The 24912-nt window shown below is 41.0% G+C and overlaps 2 protein-coding genes across 5 annotated transcripts in view; one reads left to right on the top strand and one right to left on the bottom strand.

The window, feature by feature from the left end:
- Positions 1–11172, top strand: part of LOC135214355 (double-stranded RNA-specific editase 1-like) — a 65613-nt gene extending 54441 nt beyond the window's left edge. The window contains exons 4-8 of one of the 4 annotated variants that reach the window (XM_064248578.1): positions 7596–7762; positions 7928–8186; positions 9644–9795; positions 9971–10175; positions 10494–11172. In XM_064248578.1, the coding sequence (XP_064104648.1) occupies positions 7596–7762; positions 7928–8186; positions 9644–9795; positions 9971–10175; positions 10494–10588 (878 nt within the window). In that variant the 3' untranslated portion in view covers positions 10589–11172. Of the gene's footprint in view, positions 1–7595; positions 7763–7912; positions 8187–9643; positions 9796–9970; positions 10176–10493 lie in introns of all 4 variants that reach the window. The other 3 variants (XM_064248579.1, XM_064248577.1, XM_064248576.1) reach the window with 3 other exon arrangements.
- A 1159-nt stretch (positions 11173–12331) lies between these two features.
- The window catches only part of LOC135214354 (uncharacterized), a 32789-nt gene continuing 20208 nt past the window's right edge, over positions 12332–24912 (bottom strand). The window contains exon 6 of the mRNA XM_064248575.1: positions 12332–12828. Coding sequence (XP_064104645.1) covers positions 12523–12828 — 306 coding nt within the window. The 3' untranslated portion in view covers positions 12332–12522. The remainder of the gene's footprint in view (positions 12829–24912) is intronic.

The following is a 24912-nucleotide window of genomic DNA, read 5'->3' as shown; positions in this document are numbered from 1 at the left end:
AACCTCTCCGCTCTGAGTCTGACAACGTTCAGACTATCGAGATGTTGACAGGAATAAGATTGCTGTCTTCCATTTCCGTCTGAAGAATGGGATAAGCTGGCAGTCACAACTATTAAAGAATACGCAAATATGTTGTTGACGGCTTTTGGGCTCAGAGATTTGCGTCTGTCAAACAACAAAGCCCTTCACGATCTTTGAGTTCTGTGGAATCTCGAAACTCGCTCACCATCTACTTTTTGTCTCACCTGTTTTCTCGGAGTCAGACACTCGTGCGAGATCAGGCGACATATAGTAGCCCTGAGTTTCTTGTTGACGAAGTCGGTTGCGTTTATACACCCCCGATGATCGTGTAACATGAGACCAGGTTGGACTGTCAGGCATTCGTCCTTCGGGACTGAATCGCCCTTTTTGCTCCTTTCTCCTGGCACCAGAAGCTCGAGTCAGGAGTTGATTCGCTGACGACGTTGGGTTGCGTTGATACACCCCCAAGGTTTGCTTAGATTGAATCGGCCCTAGGCAGTCCAGACACTCTATCCTTCAGCGAAGAATAGTGCCTTATGGTCTTCAGGGTACAGCCTTGCTGTCCTTGATTCGTCTGACTGGTCAACTGGTCGGTCACCTGACTTTAGTACAGACGGACTGACTGCATGTCCAGATCGAAGCTTTCAATATGGAACTTAGACGTAGTCTGAAGTTCTTGATGTCAAAGCATTCGAACCTCTCCTACCTGTTAACTTCTTGCATGTGATCAGGAAGGCCTTCTTCTAACCACCCTAGATACGACAAAGAGGGTTAGTGAGATTTTAAGCCATTGTCACAAGTTTTGGCTTTAGAGAACACAAGGCGGTGTGCTCTCTAAGCCTTTCGTGGTGGCCTAAGAATGGAAACCCGTTTTGTCCTTGGGCCAGGAGCTTGGAAGCAAGGATGGCACAAGTTAGTGGGCAGGAGCCAGAGAGAGTCCTGTGCCCTGTCAGGTCTCTCAAGTTTTATCTACATAAAACTCAAGAAAGTCGAAGTCATTCGGGCAATCTGCAGTGTTCCGAAAAAGACCAGACTTGCCCATATCGAAGAACACCCTGGCTTTAGTGTTAAGGGAGTTCTTTTCAAAAATTGCTCCTTCATTGTTGTTTTGCAACAAAGATTTGAAATGCTTTTTATCTGAATGCTCACGAGGTGAGGGCGCGGCCTCGGAAGCATTTCAACAGAGCATGGCACTCAGTAACATCCTGAGTACCATGTTTTAGCGAAGCAACTCTGTGTTCACTTCACACTCCCTGCGAGATGTGAAGATGGCATATGAGATCTGCTGCTCGCTAGGGCCATACGTGTCTGCAGACACAATCTTGGGGGCAAGAAGTACCACTCATCCTATCCTGTAGAAAATGGTTAGGAAGAGCTCTTAATTTAGTTGTTGAGTCGCCGACAACGGCGACTTCTTAACTCTTAAGCCTTAGTTAACACACCTTAACTTTGGCTAGGTTGGTCAGGTGGTGATATATATATATATATATATTTATTTTACTTCTTAGCCCTCATGGTATGGTCAATATGGTCTAGTCACATTGTGGTCACGCCCCCGTTGACAGATCATCTGGAGTGCACCAGCTTTATAGGTCTCTACCTCGCTGGCAACTCTAGTAAAGCAGAAGCAGACTTGGGGTGACAGTAATCACGAAGTCGGCTATGCTAACAGGTGGAACCAAGATGTAAATCATCTGCATGCATTTGTTTCCCAAAATCCTTCTATTCTGTCCCTTCCCACCTCCAACGGTGGGATTCAGCTATATATATATATCTGACAGGTAAGTTTCATGAACAAAATGATATTGTTATGATACAATAAAGTTTGTTCATACTTACCTGGCAGATATATATAATCAAGTACCCACCCACCTCCCCTCAGGGGACAGTGGAAATAAAAATTATGAATAGAAAATGGGAATGGTTCCTGATACCCGCCTCTCAGCGGCGGGAATGGGTACTAACCACCTGGCCGACCACTGCGTGTGTCGGAAGTTTTTTAAATTCTGTCGGACTTCAGAAAATACAGCTATATATATATATCTGCCAGGTAAGTATGAACAAACTTTATTGTATCATAACAATATCATTTTTGAACTATGTACATTGTCTGATAGTGCAATAGACCTTATTTAAAAGTCGACTTGGCATTCTTTCATCACCACACTACCTTGGCTACCTCCTTCCATTTCCTTCAAGCTACTTTTATCCTAATTTCAACATCAGCATCACACCACCACTTTGGCTTAAGTAGATTTTAAGTACTATTTGAAATTCTACCAGTTTTAAATCTTGGCCTTTGCTAAGTAGTTTTAACAAATGTTTTCCATGCAACTTTTGAGTTTCTTGTTCATTTTCTGTATATCATTCTTCAATACCTTGCGCATCACGCCTTCCAGTCCTTGAAAGCCTTAGACTTATGTCTTTACTTAGTATTGAAGTCCTTTTTTCCACCACCTTTGTCCTTCAGCGCTCCATAGCCACCTGATCGCCTGAATGCTTCCTCTGCCCATTTCGAATTTTCATATTCAGATATTTTCTATTCTAACTCTTTCGTCTCTCAAACGTACTCCCTCTTTCAAATTTATTTCTGTCTCTTACGTACCTCGTATATTACTCACTAAATGTTGAACATAAATTGTGTGCGACTTCATGCATGTTTGCTTTTACACACACTGTGATTGAAAGCATCCAACCTAGTGATGGGTTTTTGCTTTAGTATGCATATTTTAGTACAGTATTCAGCATAATAATCAATACAGTTTGCAACACTGCTCTCCAGTCTTAGTGAATTGTGGAGTGGTGTCAACCACTTGAGAGGTACTAGGATATTGTCCCTTAGGCTTTTCTGATTCCTATTTCTTGTGTAGGATTTAGTTTTAGTTATTTATTTTTTATATTTATATATATATACGTACAATACATCTTCAGCTTTTCTGCAATATATTCTTTGGTTAGATTCAATGTTCTATCTAACAAGTTAGTGTGTTGATTTGATAAGGTGGCCTTTAAAATGTTCCCAAGAACATTCAAAGGCTGACTTAGTCAGGTCATGAGATCAGCTGAGCAGGTACATTTTCTCTTGACATGTTTACTATGAATTAAGGAGAGTTCTGTACTTTACCACCATGCTGTTATCTTGAAAGGCTCCATTTCATTATAGAGATTTGTAGTTTACTTTTAGTAGAAGTGAAATGTTTTACATCGAAACATTGACAAGATTGGGTTGGTTCACTTTGCAAAATTTGCGCCGTGATAGCTTCTCCAAAGTCAGAATGCTTTCCAGCAAGTTTGGATTAGTTTTAAAACTGGTCTTTAACTGGAAATATTTAGTTTGCTACTGTAAATTTGAGTTACGATAAGGTAGGCAGACATTTTTAGTTTAAGTACCGTATATACTCGCATATCATGCAACTTTTGAAACCTAATTTTGAAGCTAATTTTAAAGGGGTCGCATCATACACGCGGTATAAAATTAGCGTACCGTCTATACTTTCCGAAATCGGCCGATTGCGACACTTACTACCGGAGGAAAACAGTAGATCTTTTAAAAAGTTATGCTTTACTTGTACTACACTATATCCAATGATGATATATGTATTCTCATATTACTATTGTATTTTAAAATACAAAAGAGCGATCATGCACCATTTGCATTATTTTGGTTTATACAACATGTTTAACTGTTCTAGACTAACCCTCTTTGAATGTCCTTGAGACAAACCCCGAGGCAATAATTGTAAGATTATAAGGGTTTTTCATTCCCAGGTACTTTAATCTCCTCCCTATTCGGCCCTGCTTTCTCTCTCCCCTAACTTTCTCTCTCCCCTAAATCTTACTGCTGTCCGAGCGAGAGCTTTTTTATGGGATAACATAGGCCAGCATTTCGCATTTTCCATACCTATTTATTTTGTATATGGTTGCCCTTTCACAGCTGTGAAGTTGATGTCTGTCCAGTCTGTCCATGGCTGAGAGATGACCAGGAATAACTTTGTAAGTCAGTGACAGAGTCACTCCACACTTCAGTCAGGCCAAAACTTTGCCATATTGCATTCAAGCAACATTCAATCATTGTTTCCTATCTTATTTTGTCAGAGTGAGTGAGTGAGTGAGTGAGTGAGTGAGTGAGTGAGTGAGTGAGTGAGTGAGTGTGTGTGTGTGTGTGTGTGTGTGTGTGTGTGTGTGTGTGTGTGATCTTATTAATCCCAAGAATTAACCATGGAAAATCCCAAGATAATAAAATAATTGACATATGCCAAGCCCTAAATATTTACGCTGTCTGTCTGTCTATCTATCTATCTATCAGGAAAAGATACTGATCATTTGAATTGACGGTATTTTTCCTGAGAGAGAGAGAGTGAGTATATTTAACCAGTGGGCATTAGTACATAATGCAGGCAGTGTGTTCATGCTTGTTAAAAAATGTGCAGTACTGGTAATTCATATCTGAAAGACAAAAAAAAATGCTGTTAAAAAAATGTGCTGTACCTACTGGTAATACCTACATCTTTGAAAGAAAAACAAACAAATTTTATTGTTGCTAGTTGCAGTGCTATAAAGGGTGTAACCAGCAGACAGAAAGATTAACATTTTTCCAGAGATTAAAGAGCTGAATTTTGTTTTGAAGGTATGTCAGCAGCGTTAGTAAATAGGTATCATCATCTAAACTTTTAAGAATCTTCAAACCATTTTGCATTCAAAGTAATGAGAATGAATCATTCTATTCATGTAATCAGTAAAATACGTACACTATTAAAAACTAAAACTATTTACTGTATGCAAAACACACATCATTGTCAGCTTCGCGTGTGTAAACAGTGTAAACGTTCATTCTAAGAAATTCACATAGTAGTATAAACAACACCTGATTGGCTGGTTGGTAGCCATGGAGATCTTTTATCCAATGACTGCCCTCTGCTTCTGTTCTATTTATAGACATGCCGTGGATGGCACTAGGTTTGAATGTAACCATGATCGTGATTTTCTGACTGCTGACGACAAAAATTACTCAATAATTTTGTTATATAATTATTTCTTCATGAAAAAAATATAATATGATAATTTTAACTTAATGAAAAATACCAGTGTCTCGTAGCGATGCGGCATCAATTTAGTGGTATGAAAATACCACATTGTGTTCTAGCAATGTGTCATCACTAAATGCAAATCCTTTTCCCGGACCATCCTCAAAATTTTACGACTTAAACTTAAAGATCGATATGGTGAAATATATTTTATAGTCATACTTGTTAAAATTCACAAGTTGAACTGCAAAACGTTATTATATTTTGATTGTTAAGTACATCCATATTTTTTGTGTTTTACGGAATGTTTGTTTTGAAAATAGCTATTAGTGAACGTATGGTATTAATTGTCCCACTATTTTATTATAGGTGATCTTAATTATCTCGCATTCATTTAACAGTATTATATTAATATTTATTTAAATAAACTCTAGGTAATAAATAACAATAGTGAAAAACATAAAGGGAAAAAAGTGTTATTGCTGTAGTAATGATGTATGTTTGATTTTGTAACTGACCTCACATTTCCGAAATCTGAAAAATTTCAAAAACCGAAAAATCGGATAAAAGTGTGTGTGTGTGTGTACTGCACATTTTTGAAAACATTATGTACACGCAAACCATGTCTACACATTTACTGATGCCTGTTGGTGAAAGACTCGGATTATAGTATTTATTCCTGAGAGAGAGAGAATGATTTAGGACTCCAAGGCATGGTATTTTTACAATTATTTTATTATCTTGGGATTCTTTTTTAATCTTGAGATTTTCTATTCAATTCTCGGGATTAGTAAGAAAATTACCATAACTTGACTAGCAGCAGCATACATCTGAATGACTCGGCCATTAGCACGCTAAACCACCAACCTTATGAATTGACGCTCTTGGAAAAGGAACTCGCATGATAAATGAGATACATGACAAAACCACTGTATATTGGTGAAAAATTGGGGGTCGCATGATATGCGAGATCGCATGTGACTCGAGTATATACGGTAATTCTCTAGAATCGCACTCGGTCTTAGGAGTTAATGGTTTGGAATGAGAGCCTTCAAGGAACCCTATGTCTTTTCTTGTGATAGGTCAGTGTTCTGGTAGTGATGTTGGCAATATCTTGGTTTGAGAAGAGTAAAAGGGGTTATGGTTATTCTGAATTTTAAATATTTGAACATGTTTGGCCAGGTTGGTTGGTTGGTGGTTGTGGTAGGCAATTTCTTTTCAGTTGTCAGGTTATTATTATATATATATATATATATATATATATATATATATATATATATATATATATAATATATATATATATATATATATATATATATATATATATATATATATATATATATATATATATATATATATATATATATATATATATATATATATATATATATATATATATATATATATATATATATATATATAGCGAGAGCACATAGCTAAGTAATACTGCTAGACGTATTAGGTTTGTGTACGTGGAAATACTAGAGGGAAAAAAAAAGATAAGTATATAATTAGTGAAACTTGTGAACTCTAGTATGGTTGATATAGGTTTTTATGTCAGGAAAAGATAATATTGCGCGCTCCAATATTTTTGTTCCAATTTTTCAAGTGATAATGTAGAAATATAGGGTATATATTAAGCAACTAAGAGACTAGGGAACAGATGGAAAGTATGAGGCACAAAGCAATTAAGTACCTAAAGGAATAATTGAAAGTGCCTTTAGTGCAGAATAGTGTGCTGCGCAAGGTTTGAACAATTCCTGTTTGAGAGGGTATTAAAGACATACTACATTGGAAGTTGTAAATCATTCCAGGTGAAGCATGAGTTCTCTACTGTATTACAAGTGGAATGGTCGGTAGGATAGAGAGAAGTAACTTGTTTTGTTACGAAGCCGAATTGGAATTTTGAACGGATGAGAGAGTTTGGGTAATTTGTTTCATGTCGGTCAGAATATTGGTTGGGAAGCTTTTCCTTGCTGTTGTCTTTGTACTGACGGCGCTCTTCTTTGTTTTTGACAGCGGGATAGTTTGTCATCCGCACAAGGTCATCATCATTAGTCCCCTAACCTGTTATGTCTCCTAACGACACTAGTTAATATTAGCACACCAGAGTCAACGGAGAATTTCTTGTAAATGTCTGATTATTTTTTGTATGTAACTTAGGTACTCTCTCTTCTAGGTATAACATTTACAAGTAAGTCCTAAGTTGACTGCCGTGCATGAGGCTGGGTGCTTGCTTAACAGTCGTAGAGACATTTTCAGAGAATTTAATTGAAGCGTGTTGCCCACACTTGTCATAGCTGATTTGACTGCAGCGGAAAGTATGTAGTGTACTGAGTCTTATGCAGTCATTCCACATATTTGGTGAAAATCTGGCCTGCCCTAATTACTCTTGCTCTCAGGGGACATGTTTTTACACTAGAAGACTTATTGTTTCCGTGTGAAAGACATAATCCTTTCGTATAGCTGTATTTAATATATATTTGTGCAAGTTGATTTTCCTATCAATGACAAGTGTGTTGCGACCTTTCAATTAATGTGTGGTGGCAGGCGTCAAGGTTAAAAGAAAGAAGGTGCCCGGAGCCAAGAATCTGAAGATTCGACGGTATGTTCAGCCCAAGAATGCCGTCATGTGCCTCAACGAGCTTCGTCCTGGAGTTGTTTATACCACGGAGCAGGAAGGAGGCGTCAGTCAGCCGTTCTGCGTTTCTGTAGAGGTAGTTAACCAGTTAACCCATTTGTGCAATCAGAAACCAATTTGTGCATTCAGTTTCTAATGAAGTAATTGATTGAATCTATAATGAACCAATTTATATAAATCCAACTAGTAGTATGTGATTTAAAGTTGAACACCGGTACCTATTCAGGTGGCTTATTCTCAGGTTGACAACCAAAAATATAGAGGGTTTGGTACTTCTAAGCAATTAGCAAAGCAGGCAGCAGCTGAAGCGGCTCTCATCAGCTTTGTAAAACCACCTGTTGTTGCTGCCAATGCAAAGGAAGCAAAAGAGGAGGACAAGACACCTTGGGCAACGTTGGCATCATTTGCTATTTATAAACTATTTAATGACTGGCGTGATGGTCGCGTCGGCATGTGCCCCCCACCTGCTGCACAGCCATATGGTACAGGAGTTCCTCCAGGTAAGAACTGGTATTATCCATTGATTTGTGTGTTGTGCATTTTTGATAAAACTGTAATGTAGTTATTGTTTGGTAGTTCAGCAGATAGTGTTTGGCAAAGCTACGCTACTGCTGCTGTTGCTTTTTTTTTTTTTTTATCCAGAAAACTGTAAGCTCTCTAAATTTATATTTGTCTTCTGTTGTAGAGATTAAATTGAAATTCTTTAACGTTATTCAGTACTTGGTTAAAAAAATCTCTTGCTTTTGCTAAATGCCTCAGATCTAGGCGTTTTAATGAAGTTTGACCCATGTACAATTACCCATAATACTAAGTTCATCAACACGGTCAGACTAATACACACACTGGTTAAAGTTATTTTTCTCCCTTCGGAAGTATTATAGTTTGTTTATGAATTTTAGCAGCACTGCATGTTATGTTCTCCTGATGCAAAATTTTATGCTTCAAGATTTGTTTCCATTATTTTATATGTACATTACTGCTATATTCTCAGATTCCAATATAATAAGGTCAATGCCCTATTTTTTACACTGTAAACCGGAACTACTTCACTTACCAGCTTGCAGTGATGTCATAAAATTGTTTAGGATGTATTATTATTCCTGTATGACTTACTCCCCAAATGTTGTCTAATACTTTGCCACCTTAATTTGTTCCTTGTCTGTTTTTCTTTATTTATAAGTGCTCACAGTGCTAGTTTTTGTACATGCTTGTTGACATAGGAGTTGAATGATGTGATATTTGAAGAATGATTGGTTTGGTAATGTTGTACAGCCTACAAAGAAATGTTTCTTAAAAGATCGGTTTCATATCATTACAAGCAATAGTTGCCAGTGTTAACTTTGTCTTCAGCTTCATTCTTATTTATTTTTCTTATGACCGGCAAAAGTACTTAACGTGGGTCATCACCAATTACTTATGTACAGTAATAAATTTTTTATATCCTCAAGACCTTTTATGGTCCCATAGTCAGTCTTGGATGGAAATAAATGTTAAGAATTGTAGTAGTAGTTCATCATTAAAAGAAGAGTCGTTAATCCTTTTGGTTAGCCTTAAATTTTGTTCAGTTGATGAAGACATAATTTCCTTGGTAAAATGTCAACAGCTTGACTGCTTTAATCCCATTTACTCTACACCTTTTGCATGCTACAAGTGAATGATTGTTTTTCTTACTTCAGTTAACAAGGTTTTGCAGTTGAACTATGTAGAAAATGTAGGCTTGATAAGAGATTTTGGTTTATTTTGAAGACAAGAGTTAACCCCCTCTTCATTGCATGCAAGTTTTTTTTTTTTTTTTTTTTTTTTTTTTTTTTTTTTTTTTTTTTGTTTTTTTTTTTTTTTTTTTTTTTTTTTTTTTTTTTTTTTTTTTTTTTTTTTAACATTCATTTATTTCTATGTCTGTGATGGGAGTGTGTAAGCTCAATATATTTTTCCATTAAACTTCCATTTTATGTGACAGGATTCACATCATTTTTAGCATCAGCAGCAGAAAAAGAGGAGGCTGCAAATGCAGCGGCATTCACGGAGGCCATTTCAGCCCACCTGGGTGGTCGTGCACCCCATGGAGGTCCACTCACTGGAGCAGTAGCAGCTCCCATGGAAGGGGTAAAGGTAGGAGAAAAATTTCAGCTTTACTGAAATATGTAGCTTTACTCAAATATGTGCTGTGTATGTATATATTCAAAAGTCATATCGCAGTGTGCATTCTTTACGATGATCCTTACCAGTGAAATGATTATTAACTTTCTCCCTCTTTCATATGGACACTTAACGTTACATTGTATAGCAGGAAACTGTCATACAAAATGCAGAAGGCAAAGTGCCCAAGCCAGCGAAACAAGTTCCTGAAAATGCAGCTGCCATGCATCCTGTAATGGTTTTGCATCAAATGAAACCTGGTATTCAGTACGATATCAGTCAGTTGAACAAGGATGGGAAGCTATACTTTGAAGTTAGTTGCACAATTGATGAGCAGAACTTCACAGGAGAAGGTTGGTCACTATATTGTTAAAACTGACTACTAATTTGATAGTTTTAAGGAAATACTTAATCTGCCATAAAATAATTTTTCATCATTGTCAGTAATTGTAACTGAATTACACTATAGTTTCAAAACTTTGTAGTTTACATCCCTATTGGAAAGGATGAAAAGGACAAGTAAGACATTTGCAGTAAAGATTACAGCTGGGTAAACTTCAAACATTTCCATCACCACCAAAATTACTCTGCTTGATGATAGCATTAGTAGAAAATTTTCAAGACTACCCACATGTTGTACCAGCAATGATGATTATATTTTCCATTTGCAGGGCCCAATGTCAAGAAAGCCAAGTTCAACCTTGCGAAAAGTGCTATATTAGGATTGTACGGCGTCGAGTCTGCTTTTGAACCACCTTCATCATAATTTATTATTAAGGATGGAGTTTCTGAACCCTCTTCATCATAATTTATTATTAAGGATGGAAAAGATCTGTTGGCAAAATGTGTAGAATTTGCCAGGAGATTCCTTAAGCTTTTGTACCAAAGTTCTCTTCCCTTTCCCTCTTTGGAATAGGTTCATTTTATTCTTTTTTTATATTTTTGTTTTCTATTGCATAGCTTATGCATTTCCATTCGACATTGTCATTTTTAGTGATTAAGTTTCAGTCTAGGTCTTTTTGTCAAATCTTGCCTAGGATTGTAGAAATTTCAGGTTTCTTATTTTTTTTTTTTTTGTCAAATCTTGCCTAGGATTGTAGACTGATAGTGAAATGCATAAATTGACAAATGCTTATGACCTGTTAAAAAGGTGAATGTAAGTGTAATGTTTAGTTTTTAAATTGTATCAATGTGAACTAGATTAGTTTGGTTTTGAACAATGCTTCTACTGGAGCATCTAGGAGTTCTTGGAAAAATAACGGCCTAAGAAGGCAATAGGTGATGATACTTCATTATTATTATATGGTTTAGCACCACCATACATGTAAAGAAATAAAGAGTCTCGCTTCATGTTGGTGTGTTTGTCCCCCCATGGAAATTTCCACTAGATTTTGTTTGGTTAGTCACTCATGAAAAGTGATGAGTATGGCTGGGTCGAACCAGAGGTGTGACAAGGAAAAGAAACCCTAACCCTGCCAACAAGGGCAGCCATGTTATGCATCCAAATAACAGTACTGGCTGTATGCCTAAATTTCCTATATTCATTCTAATTAGTTAATGTCTACTTCATGTCATTAATTAGAAATTTTGATGTGCTGAAAGTGTCTTGAGTCTCATAAGTGACTGCATCTATTGGTTATGATTGCACATTACAGAGAAAAATGTGTTCAATGGCACAAGGAATAACTGCAGCTCAGCGCCTCCCCATGTTCTCTTACAACAGTTGGAGGTCTTCCTCTGCTGGAGAAGAAAACTTGGAAGTATCTGCTATAGCATTCTGTGCATAATAGTAAACCATGGTGCTGATGAAATTTGTCATTTTTCACTCCCTTTAGTACTGATTGACCTTGTAAAACCCAGCTCAAGTTTTAACCAGTTAGTCAAATAAGAAACTGGAGTATTACACGGTCGAAACACATCTGTAATGTCCATTACATTTATATTGAGAGATTGGAAAATCAAAGCTCATAAAAGGCTGAGGTAGGTTGAGACTTGTAATAAGAGTTGATCATTTGATAAAAAAAAAAAAAAAAAAAAAAAACAAAAAAAAAAAAAAAAAAAAAAAAACTACTAAATGAGGCCAGTCATGCAGGTCACTTGAAAATAAAGTTGGGCTCTGCACAGAAGTAGCACAATTAAGGCAATAGAGAAGTTATTCATTTGTCATGAATTGCATGCACGAGTCTCGTGGTTTTGTGTCCATCCACCTGTGGTGTTTTTGTATGGTAACACTGCGTCCCGGGCCTAGGATAGTTACATTAGCTTACATTCAACGATTAATATCCTATTTCGAATATTAAGTGTAATTCGCATATAGTAAATTATTAAACACTACAGTTGCAAATGTACACCCAGATATCCTTTTATTTACCTCAAACTTGCACACAGCGTAACTATTTAAAGCCCGGGACGCAGTGTTACCATACAAAAACACCACAGGCGGATGGACAGATGAAAAAAAAACAGTATAGGCAATGAATGGTCTTAGGATTCCTATCAAAAGTATTAGTCAGTTTCAAAAAATAATGTGGTTTACAACCATTTTTATTTCATAATATACCAGGGTGAAATTACTTAACTTCTTCACTCTTACCATATACGTACATAATCCGTAAAAAAAAAAATCCAGTACCTAGCTGATACAAGCAATCCCTTTCACTACTCACGAAGGTGATGTTGATTCAGTCTGAACTAAAACACTCAAGTTTTCTCATGCATATCTAAATAGAAGTTTTCTTCCATGTAATCTTTCTCTTCCTCGGGTAAAATTTCCTCATTGTAATCATCATCGTCATCAATGTACTGAGGCAGAGAGAGATATGCATCATCCAAGTTCTTGGTCTGTTTTTGCTTTTTCCGCAGATTTTTGTATTTATTGACCCACTGTCTGATTTCTTCAGTTCGAGGTGCACCAGACACAGAGGGAAACGATGCGCTTTGGGAGAATGACGAATCATTTGAAACTTTGCGATGTTCTGCTCTGGCTCGAGTCATGCTTTGTTTAACCTGGAATAAAGAGGGTCTACTATCAGGCTACAGAAACAAAATCTAAACAGCACAGGCACATTAAACTGCCATTAGCAAATACTTAACATGTGTATTAGTTTTCTCCCAGTGCTGAAAAATAATGACTGATGACTTGTTTAACTGACAATACGAGCCTTTCGTGTCATCCACGTGTGATAAAGAACTTTAAGTTGAAGATAATGAATAAATATATGAATATAAAAGGACAATTCTTGATTAGACAAGGAAAACTATCCAAGATATACCAGAGCTTTTCCTGTCTTCAGCACAAGAGGTTGGAGTCTGAGAATAACTACCTAATGTTGATGCACTGTGACCCTACTCAGTTGTCCTAGACAAACACAGTATTTCGTGTCGAGCACTAGGGTAGCCCATTAGAGAAGTCTTTCTGAACTAAATTAGAGCTGTGTTCCAGCCACAAATATACCTTAATGAAATGAAGAACCTAAAACTTATAATGGCTATTCCCTTTTGTTTAGAACTTTTGATGACCAATGCATGAGCACAAACTAAAAGCTGCTTTCTATGAATTAATTTAACCTCATAAAATATTCTTTCAAATATTTTTAATTCATTTTTTTTTTTTTATGAAAATTGGTATGAGTTTCGAACGAGTGCAACTTCAAACACAGTATCTCTTAAGAATACAGAAATACCCGTTAACCAAATGCTACTCAAAGAATTGGGAAAAAATTTACAAGCAAAAAAACTATGACCAATACTAAATGAATATTAGGCACATCTTAAAATGTGCAAAGTAAGGATGAAGACTAGACTGACAAAACAAGATTGCATTCTGTCTTGGACATAGAAAAAGAAAAATTATCATAACGTAATGGAATTGGCAAGAAAAGATTAATTCCTTCGTTTAAGTGAAAAAATTTTCACGTAGGTAAGCCTTACTCATAAAATAATAGGATAAAACAGAATAGGTCATAAAAGCTGGAACCTTGCAGGACAAATAGTGTTGGAATTATGGTTAATTCTGCTAAGATATATGACTAACCACAAAGGATGTACACTACTATAAGGACGCAATACACTAGATGAAAGAATATGTGACCTTATGGGAAAAATAAAAAATACCAAATTTGTAACTAATTTGCATTTTTCATAACTAACAAACCTGAGGTCTTAACATTAGGATTTACTAGCGCCAAGCTGGAAACCGGTAGAATTAAAATTACACTTGTGAGATCCAGGGACTAATGGCATCTATACCAGGTCACGGGGCATGTATACCCAGAATGCCCACGGCTACCTGTGACCCACCAGTTATATTTCTAACCCAGTTTAGACTGCTAGAGGGGTGGTTCGAGGTGGGCCTTTAACTGTTAAGACCTCAGGTTTGTCAGTTATGAAAAATACAAATTAGTTACAAATTTGGTATTTGTTCATACACGAAACAAACCTTCGGTCTTAACATTAGGATAGACTTACTATTGGAGGGAGGTAAGTCTCTACAACTGACTGGGAGTTTGCCACCTTATCCATTTCCGAATATATAGGGAAATTCTAAGAGAATGGACAATGAACCTAGGACCAAAGATATAAGCGGATCTATTGGTTTTCTCCCACTGGGTGTAGATACCATTCTACTGTTTACTCTTGTCCCTTGCAACTGGATCCACCTTCACCCCTCTTTTCCCTATTATCCAGAGGGGTGTGTTGCTACTGAAAGTATATCATCACCATAGATAGGCTTCACAGTATGGCTGACCACCTCACCTGCATCTAGTCCGTTCCAGCACATGACGGTACTCTCCTTCATATTGCCCGTAGTTAAAGGAGTAGGAAGAAAGTAGTAAAGAAAAAAGACCAGTCATCCCATTCATTCTACTTTCATACCTTCATCTTAGACTAGACTGCAAACTGACCCCGCCAGGGGCACTGGATGAACTATATCACTTGTTGGGCCGCCACCACTGGACCCAAGGAAAAGGTGTCCAAGGATCTATGGGCAACATCTTTCAAATAAAAAAATGAGGTGAAAGTTGTTTGGCGTTTTTTCCCACAACCACCAGCTATTCAGAGCAATTTTAATCCACCAGGGACTAAAATGGGTTTCTTTCTTTAAATGGCCAAGGGGGGACACACTCACGCCCCTATGTCATGAGCTCTAGCTCCCACCTGGCTATACATATACATATAAAAAAGAGAGTAATAGTAGTGCAGAAGATAAGAGGCAATTTGAAAAGCTATTAGATATGCTACTAGAATACAACATTCAACAAATAAATCACCTGCCAACAAGAAAGGAAAATACTTTAGACCTAGTATTTGTGAACGAGATGAATTATGTTAAAGAAATAATAGTTTATAATGCGAATATTTCAGACCATAATGTCATAGAATTAACAGTTCATTCCAAAGCAAGTGGAAAATAGAGATAAGCAAGAAATGAAAAAGTGGGAAGGATATGGAAAATACAACTTCTACAGTAAAAATATTAAAATGGTCAGAAATTAATGAAGAATTAAACAAAGATTGGGATAACATTTTCGTAAGTGATGACATAAGGGTAAATACGGAGATATTATATAAAATATTGGAGAAAATAGTGGAAAAATATATACCGAAGAAGAAAAGTAAACATCATTCATGCATACCAAGAGACAGAAGGATCTTGTTCCAGAAAATCAGAAAGTGGAAAAAAGGTCTTGCAAAAGAAAAAAATGCATGGAAAGTTATAGAACTAAAAAGTAAGATAGAAAAATGCAGAACAAAAGATTATACAATCAAAAGAAAATGAAAAACGGGACTTGGAAGAAAAAACCCTATTAAATATCAAGCAAAACCCCAAGCTATTATACTCATATGCGAAGAAGATGAATAAAAGAAGAATGGAAATAGGCCCTCTGAGAATTGAAGGGAGATTAACGAATGAAAAAAAGGAAATTTGCAACATACTGGCAGAACTATATAAGAGAGAATTGCACCCCCTAGAATAGATATGAAGATAATGATATAGAAGTAAGGGATGAAAATAGTGAATATTTAGCTGACATAGATATTAATGAAGCTGATATTGTGCAGGCTATTAATGAAATTAAAAATGGAGCTGCTGCAGGGCCTGATGGAATTCCTGCTATTTTGTTAAAGAAAGTCAGTTCATTCTATCGCAAAGCCACTTGCAATATTATTAAGACAAAGTGTAGATACAGGCAAGATTTATGATGAGCCACAAATTAGCATATACCCCTTACCCCTACTTTCAAAAGTGGATCAAGACTAGAGGCAAGTAATTATAGGCCTGTTAGTCTAACATCACATATTATGAAAGTGTATGAAAGGGTAATGAAGAAAAATATTATGAAACATTATTTAATAAAAAATAATTTGTTTAATAAAGGACAACATTGGTTTCATTTCGTACCCGGAAAAAGTACACAAACCCAACTGTTAGTCCACCGTGAGAACATATTCAAAAAATATGAAAAGCGGAAATGAAACAGATGTGGTTTATTTAGACTTTGCAAAAGCTTTTGATAAAGTAGACCATAATATATTAGCGAAGAAAATTAGAAAACACAATATCGTGGATAAAGTAGGAAGATGGTTAAAAGAATTTTTACACAACAGAAAACAGATAGTTATTGCAAACGACGAGAAATCGGAGGGGTGAAGTCAAGGTAATATCCGGTGTGCCGCAAGGTACGGTGTTAGCTGCAATACTGTTTGTTATTATGATTGAAGACATAGACAATAATGTGAAGGATTCGGTAGTGAGTAGTTTCGCAGATGACACAAGAATAAGTAGAGAAATTACTTGTGAATGAAGATAGGAAACGCTCTACAAAGAGACCTTAACAAAGTATATGATTGGGCAGAGGTAAATAGGATGGTATTTAACTCTGATAAATTTGAATCAATAAATATGGAGACAGAGAAAGAAAGCTATATGCATATAAGGGACCTAATAATGAGACCATCACAAATAAGGAAGCAGTTAAAGACCTTGGTGTGATGATGAATAGGAACATGTTATGCAATGATCAAATAGCAACTCTGTTGGCAAAATGTAAAGCAAAAATGGGAATGTTGTTACGGCACTTCAAAACAAGAAAAGCTGAACACATGATTATGCTTTATAAAACATATGTTCGTAGTCCACTTGAATATTGCAATATGATATGGTACCCACACTATCAAAAGGATATTGCACAAATAGAGAGTGTACAAGGTCCTTTACAGCTAGAATAGAAGAAGTTAAGGACCTAGACTACTGGGAAAGACTACAATTCTTAAAATTATATAGTCTAGAAAGGAGAAGAGAACGCTACATGATAATTCAGGCATGGAAACAGATAGAAGGAATAGCAGAAAATATCATGGAACTAAAAATATCAGAAAGAGCAAGCAGAGGTAGATTAATAGTGCCCAAAACTAAAAATAACCAAGGCTATAACCAGGAAAACCATAAGAAATCACACAGGGACATTAATCCACTACACACCAGCATCGATAATGCAGCGTCTATTTAATGCGTTGCCAGCTCATCTGAGGAATATATCAGGAGTGAGCGTAGATGTGTTTAAGAATAAGCTCGACAAATATCTAAACTGCATCCCAGACCATCCAAGATTGGAAGATGCAAAATATACCGGAAGATGTACTAGCAACTCTCTGGTAGACATTAGAGGTGCCTCACACTGAGGGACCTGGGGCAACCCGAACAAGATGTAAGGTCTGTAAGGTAAGATCTGACCCTCTGTCTTCTGCCGTATAAGCATCTCTGATCGTCTCCCTTAGCCAAACGATATTGTATTCTTGGTCACTTCCTTCTTGTTCCGTCCTGTACTTACGAACAACCTCCGGCACCCCGGCCTGAGTGCCTTGTTCTCTTTAAGTACTCCCTTAGTGCCCTGACGGGGCACAGGAGCATCTCAGCTTTGTCGTTGTCTACAAAGTCTGCCAAGGAAGGTATGGTAAAGGAGTCGAATCTGCCGTCTACTATTGTTGGATTTTGGGTCTTGGCCACGAATTCTGGGACAAACTCAAATACCATTGATCTCCAACCTCTCGAGTGCTTTATGAGATATGAGAGGCCATTGTAGCTCCCCCACCCTTTTGGTTTGAACCCAGGGCAAATAAGAAGGACTGTCGTTTCAAGGGTTCAGGCTCCTATCCGTGGACTGCCTTAGTGGTTCGTAGGGGGGTTTTGTCAGACTACTCAGTAACCTTGGTCAGATCCCCATCTGGGGCTTTTAGCTCCTTTGGTGGGCAATGACTGTTCAAAGCTCCTCATCAGCATGACCAACTCCCATGAAGACGATATGTTCACTCCTTTCATTCGTAAGACTGAGGCTAGAGCCGCCCTGTACCCCTTCACTGCAGATACAGACATATGTTTTTCTGTTCTGAGATATATCAGAAAGTCTGCTAACTGCTGAATAGTGGTACCGAGTAGAGACACGTTCCCTCTACGACACCAATCACAGTATGCTGACCACTTTCCTTGGTATACTGTCGCAGATGATTTTCTGATATTACCTGCCATCTGAGTTGCTGCTTTCTGCGGAAACCCCTCGCGACCGGAGGAGATACTTGACAGTCTCCACCCACCCGTGAAGCGATAGGGACTTCACCGTTACTGGTGGTACCTCTCCACGTGCGGCTGACACAGAAGGTTGCTCCATGGAGGTAACTCTCTTGGCACATCTACTAGGAGTTCCAGTAGGTCTGGAAACCACTCTGCTTTCGGCCATAACGGGGCTACCAGGGTCATCTTGAGGTTCTGAGACCGCATTACCCTGTTCAGAACCACCCCCCCTGACGGAATTAGACAAAAATGGAGGAAAATGCGTACACCGTCCAGATTGTCCCAGGGTGTTGTAGCGCATCTTCTGCTACTGCCTCTGCGTCTGGGACTACTGAACAATACACTTCCAACTTTTTGTTTTTTGGTTACCTGGGTTCGCGAATAGGTCTATGATCGGTCCTTCCCACAACATGAGCATCCTGTCCACTACCTGTTGGTGTAGGGACCACTCCGTTCCCAGAATCTGATCCCAATGCGGCTCAACTTGTCGGCCACTATGTTTCTTTTTTCCCGGAATATACCTGGCCTTGATGTCTACCAGGTTTCTCTATAGCCCAAACCCCTGGTGAAGTTGAACTGTCATCACATGTAACTGCCGAGAAACTAGGCCTCCTTGCTTGTTTATATAAGCTACTACTGTGGTGTTGTCTGACATCAATACCACTGAGTGTCCCTTTACTCTCTCCCTGATTCCTGTAGAGCCAGAAAAGCTGCTTTCAACTCCAGCACGTTATATGGAGTTCTCTGTCCTTGCAACTCCATTTTGCTGACACCATCAACTCCTCCATATGGGCTCCCCAGCCTTCTAGTGACGCATCCGAGAAAACAGCAAGAGGTCTGGTGGGAGGATTGTTGAAGGGGGACATAACCCACCCCAGCAGTCCTTTCTCCTCACTTCTGCCGACAAGGGAAATGTTTGCGCTCGTACGGATGATCTACTGTTGGTGACCAAAACTCCTTCATCCTCCATTGTAGGGACCGAAGGTGTAGCCTTCCTTGTGGTACTAGCTTCTCCAGGGAGGTTAGGATTCCCAGCACCACCTGCCACTGTCTTGCTGGCTGTGTCTGCTTTCCCAGAAAGGCATTCACACCCCTTGTTTGCATTTCTCTACTCTTTGGTCTGTCGGGAATACTTTGGCTTGTGTTGTGTCTATCACCATTCCCAGATATTCCAAACGTTGACTTGGATCCAACTGCGACTTCTCCTGATTCACCACAATACCTAGGCTGTGACAAAGCTGTTCAGGAGGGCCCCCGCCCTGTCCCTGAGTAATTTCTCCCTGGACTTTGCTATCACCAGCCAATCGTCCAGATATCTTATTAGCCTGATCCCTGAGCATGCGCCCACGCCGACACGAGGGTGAAACACTTGTAAAAACTTGAGGAGACGTTGTCAATCCGAAGCACAGGACCTTGAATTCGAAAGCTTTCCCTGCAAGACTGAAGCAGAGAAATTTCCTTGAAGACTGATGGACTGGTATCTGAAAGTATGCGTCCTTTAGATCGACTGTCAGCATAAAGTCTCCGATTCTGACTGCTTGTAGAACCGTTTTCGGAGTTTCCATCTTGAAACTGGTTTTCCTTATACACAGATTCAGCGTTGACAAGTCTATTACTGTCCTCCACTCCCCGTTGGCTTTGGGTACCAGGAAAATCCTGCTGTAGAAGCCTTTTGTCGGACTGCATACTTGTTGCACAGCTCCTTTTTCCATCATCTTCTTCACTTCGTCCTGCAGAATAGTGGCCTTCTGAGATTTGTGGGGCAATAAGTGACGTGGGGTAATGGTGATCTGTCAGGGGCGGGGTACCTCGAACGGGATCAAATACCCGATCCTGAGAACATCCACCACCCACTGCTCTGCCCCTAGTTCCTGCCACACCTTCCAGTGATTTGCCAGGCAACCCCCCACTGGTGTGGCCGAGTGATGGGAGGCGCCCATCCTATCTTCTTGAGCCTCTCCCTCTTCCCCGCCCCTATTGCCCCTTCCTCTGTTTTGTTTCTATTGTGAAAGGGCCGATGAGTTTATCCTCTTTGGGGAAGAGGGTCTTGTGACTCTATTAGGGCTACTATGTCTCACTGTCTTCTTTCGAGACATCTGCTGTTGTCTTCCCTCCAAAGGAGTAGTTTGACTGTTAGACGTTTTCCTAACTGCCTGTTGCACCAACCTATCGTTAGTGTCCATCCTTTTATCTATCGCCTCTTCCAGTATGACCTCTGGCAACAGCAGTTGCGATTCCAAGATATCCCCATTCCTCATTGCTAACAGGGAATCCAAATCCACATTGCGGCTTAGTCTAGCCAACGCTGCATCTCTCCTCATTAGCAGGATATTTGCCCAAACATTGGCACTTACGTTTGTCAGGTACGCAATCGCCTTGGAACCTGACTGTAGTAATCTAATGAACAATGGTTCATCCACTACTTTCCTTGTTGTCTTCCGAGGATGCAATCTTCGCCACTGCTGTTGACCAAAGGTCTAACCAAGAAGCAGCCTGAAAGACAGAAGAAGCTGTTGCTTCTAACGTAGCAGCCCCTTGGTATGTCATCGAAGGGCACTCCATTTTAACCTGATCCAAGGTTAATCCAGGCCTTAACCTTACAACATGACAATTTGTCGAAAATTGCATTTTTCCTAACTATACAAACCTGAGGTCCTTTAACAATAGGAAGTAGCTAGCGGCAGCTGGAACGGTCGTAAGCTTCGAACAAGGGGAGAACGGTAGTTAACTGCTTGTCCGATCGTCGCGCGCCGCGCGACTGGGAGGTAAACAAATCACTTTTGCTTTTGGCCCATGCAAAATACGCAGTGAGGGGTGGCATAGTAGGGGGACTATATGTAGAAAGGACCTCAGGTTTGTATAGTTAGGAAAAATGCAATTTTCGACAAATTGTCATTTGTTCCGATACGTAATACAAACCCTCGGTCCTTTAACAATAGGAAGACTCACTTCTTGGTGGGAGGAATCTGAGTCTTTGATGAACAGACTGGTGTTCGTCCATCCCTGGAATGCCTCCCTGGTCGGAAGAGCGAGGGAGGGATCCAAGCCTCTGTCCGATTGATTGGGGTGTGCACCGCAGGATCAATGGTCAGACCTCTGGGCCGAGTACTAAGAGAGAGGCAAGCGTATCTCTTTGTACCAGCATTGTAAGAACTTTTTCCTTTACATGAGCAAATGTAAAGTAATGGGTTTGTCTCATGTAGGCATCCACTTTCTCCCCCTTGTTGGAGAAAGTGGTGATATACACTCCTATCTCTAGTTAAAGAGATAGGATGGAGCTCTGTTGAATAGCTTACCTGCATCTGACTCCCTTCCAGCAAGGTAACGACCGTATCCCTCTGCCCACAGGTAGAGGTTAGAGAAAGATGGTGAAGAGAAGCCAGTCACTCTCTCATTCGCACATTCATTCTCCCTCCCCAGTCATACCAGGAATCGATGCTGTTCTGCCTGCTCGGGTTGCTGGGTAAGCTTACACAACGTGTTGAGCAGCCACCACAGGTCCCAAGGAAAAAGTATCCAAGGACTTTGTGGGGCAATATCCCGAAGGTAGAAAGGACGTGAAGGTGGTCTGGTTGGCCCAGACACCTGCCTTCAGGACCTGCGCCACGGTAGAAGTTCTTACGGAACGCTAAGGAGGGTCCGATACCTCTGACTTCGTGGCTCTCGGTCGGAGCGTACGGATGTCGTCGCTACCATCAGCCTCGTACGCTCTCCTGATCACTCACGCAGCCAGAAAGAAAGCGTGTTCTTGGAGACTTCTTTCTTGGTAACCCAGTGCTAACGAAGAGGCGTCGACACTCAGGCCTGAGATGTCGAGTTCTCTTCAGATAGCGCCGTAGCGCCCTCACAGGACAAAGCAGCATCTCATCCGCATCGTTATCGGTGAAGTCCAGAAGGGAGGGGATCGTGAAAGACTCGAACCTGTCGTCAGGGATCGACGGATTCTGAGTCTTAGCTACGAAGTTCGGGACGAAATCGAGCGTCACAGATCCCCAGCCTCTGGTATGTTTAACCCTCATAAGAAAGGCCATGTAGTTCCCCTACTCTCTTCGCCGATGCCAGGGCCAGCAAGAAGAGGGTCTTGAGAGTCAGATCCCTGTCTGACGACTCTCGGAGTGGCTCGAAGGGTCTTCGAGTCAAACTCCTAAGTACGAGAGTCACATCCCACCCGCAGGGGGCACCTGAGTTCCCTGGGTGGGGCAAGAACCTTTTCCGAAGCCCTCCATTCATTAGCAAGGAGATCTCGAACGAATTCGAGATGTCCAGGTCCCCTCAGTTTAGGACGAGCGCCAGTGCTGCTCTATATCCTTTAACTGTGGGTACTGAGAGGAGCTTCTCTCGGCGAAGAACACGAGGAAATCCGCTACCTGCTGAAGAGTGGCTCTGAGAGGAGACAGACCCTGTCTACGACACCAACCACAGACGAGGCCCACTTCCCCTGGTACACAGCTGCAGAGGACTGTCGGACGTGTCCAGCCATCTCTGTTGCTGCGCTACGAGAAAAGCCTCTCGTTCGCAAGAAGATGGTGGATAACAGCCAGCCGTGAAGTTGAAGGGACTGGACTGCTTGGTGGTACCGTTCTACGTGTGGCTGGGCTAGAAGGTTGTGCCAAGTGGGTAGCTCTCTTGGTGCGTCCGCAAGCAAGAGCCCGAGCAGGTCCGGATACCAAACGGCTTGCGGCCGTTTGGGAGCCACCAGGATCATTCTGAGATTGGGAGTGACCCAGCGCTCGACTGATCACTTTCCGAAATCAGACAGAAGGGAGGAAAGGAGTAAGCGAAGAGGTTGTCCCAGGGGTGTTGGAGAGCGTCCTCTGCAGCTGCCCATGGGTCCGTCGGACAGCTGAGAAGAAAACCTGAAGTTTTCTGTTGTGCCGGGTGGCGAACAGGTCTACGACCGGTCGCCCCACAGGTTGAAGAGCCTTCCGCTACGTCTTGGTGTAGAGACCATTCGGTCCCTACATCACCTGATCCCGACGGCTGAGCTGTCTGCTACTACATTCCTCTTGCCTGGAATGTAGCGTGCTGACAGCTCTATCGATGAGCCGTGGCCCACTCGTGCACCTGCACCGTCAACTGATGGAGCGGAAGAGACACTAGCCCCCCCTGCTTGTTGACATATGCCACTACTGTGGTGTTGTCGCACATCAACACCACTGAGTGTCCCACCAAGCGAGGTTCCCTGAAACTCCTTGGAGAGCGTAGAACGCCGCCTTGAGTTCCAGGACATTGATGTGAAGGTGCTTTTCGTGATGGTCCCACACACCTGCAGTCAGCAACTCTTCCAGGTGTGTCGCCCCATCCCCTCGGTCGATGCGTCTGAGAACAGAAGCATCTCCGGGGGGGGAGTGCGTATGGGCACTCCTCTTAAGAGGTTTTTGTCGTCGAGCCACCAGGCTAGGTCCTGCCCTCACCTTGTCCGTGATAGCCACGGGAAAGTAAGGAGGATCCTTGGCCTGAGACCAACTCTCCCTTAGCCTCCACTGAGAGACCGCAGGTGAAGACGCCCGTGAGGGACTAACTTCTCGAGTGACGACAGATGGCGATCACGACTTGCCATTGCTGTGCTGCCTGTTCCTGTCGCGACAGGAACCGGCCGGCTGCCTCCCTGAATTTGCTGATACGCAAGTCTGCGGGAAGACCTGCCCTGCTACCGTGTCTATCAGCATACCCAGGTACTTCATCTTCTGCTTGGGTTCGAGATCGGACTTCTCGTAGTTTATCACGATCCCCAGATCGCGACAAAACTTGAGGAGTCGATCTCTGTCCTGTAGCAACTGCGAGCGGAGCTCGCCAGGACTAGCCAATCGTCGAGATACCTCATAAAGACGTATCCCGTGCGAATGGGCCCAAGCTGACACCAGAGTGAACACTCGCGTGAACACCTGTGGGGCGGTTGAGAGACCGAAACAAAGTGCCCTTAATTGGTACACCGTCCCGTCGAAGATGAAGCGGAGGTACTTTCTGGAGGACTGATGGATGGGTATTTGAAAATACGCGTCCTTCAAGTCCACTGAAAGCATGAAATCGTTCCCCCATGATAGAGTCGGAGCACCGATCGTGCCGACTCCATCGTGAACCGCGTCGTGCGAACGAAAGCGGTTCAGGGGAGAGAGGTCTATCACCGGACGCCAGCCCCCCGATGCCTTCTCCACTAGAAGAGGCGGCTGTAAAAGCCCGGTGACTGGTCCTCCACGATTTCTACAGCTCGTTTCGCCAGCATGGTCTTGATCTCCTGTCGAAGAGCGTTTGTCCTTTGCTGATCCCCGGAACATAGGTCTGTAGGTGGACTGGATTGGAGATGAGGGGGGGCCGAGACTCGAAGGGTAGTAGATATCCCTCCCGAAGGACGTTCTACTATCCATTCGTCGGCGCCGTAGCGCTGCCAAGTCGCCCAATGGCTCGCTAGGCACCCCCCCACTTCCGGCAGCAGGTGAGGGGGAACGCCGTCCCTAGCGTTTTCCCACCTAGTTTCGACTTCTTTCCAGCACCCCCCCCTCGGGGGAAAGGAGGGCTGGGAG

The sequence above is a fragment of the Macrobrachium nipponense genome, chromosome 45, assembly GCF_015104395.2.
Source record: "Macrobrachium nipponense isolate FS-2020 chromosome 45, ASM1510439v2, whole genome shotgun sequence".
Lineage (NCBI taxonomy): Eukaryota > Metazoa > Arthropoda > Malacostraca > Decapoda > Palaemonidae > Macrobrachium > Macrobrachium nipponense.
The sequence above is the reverse complement of the archived record's forward strand: the minus strand, read 5'-3'. Positions and strand labels throughout refer to the sequence as shown.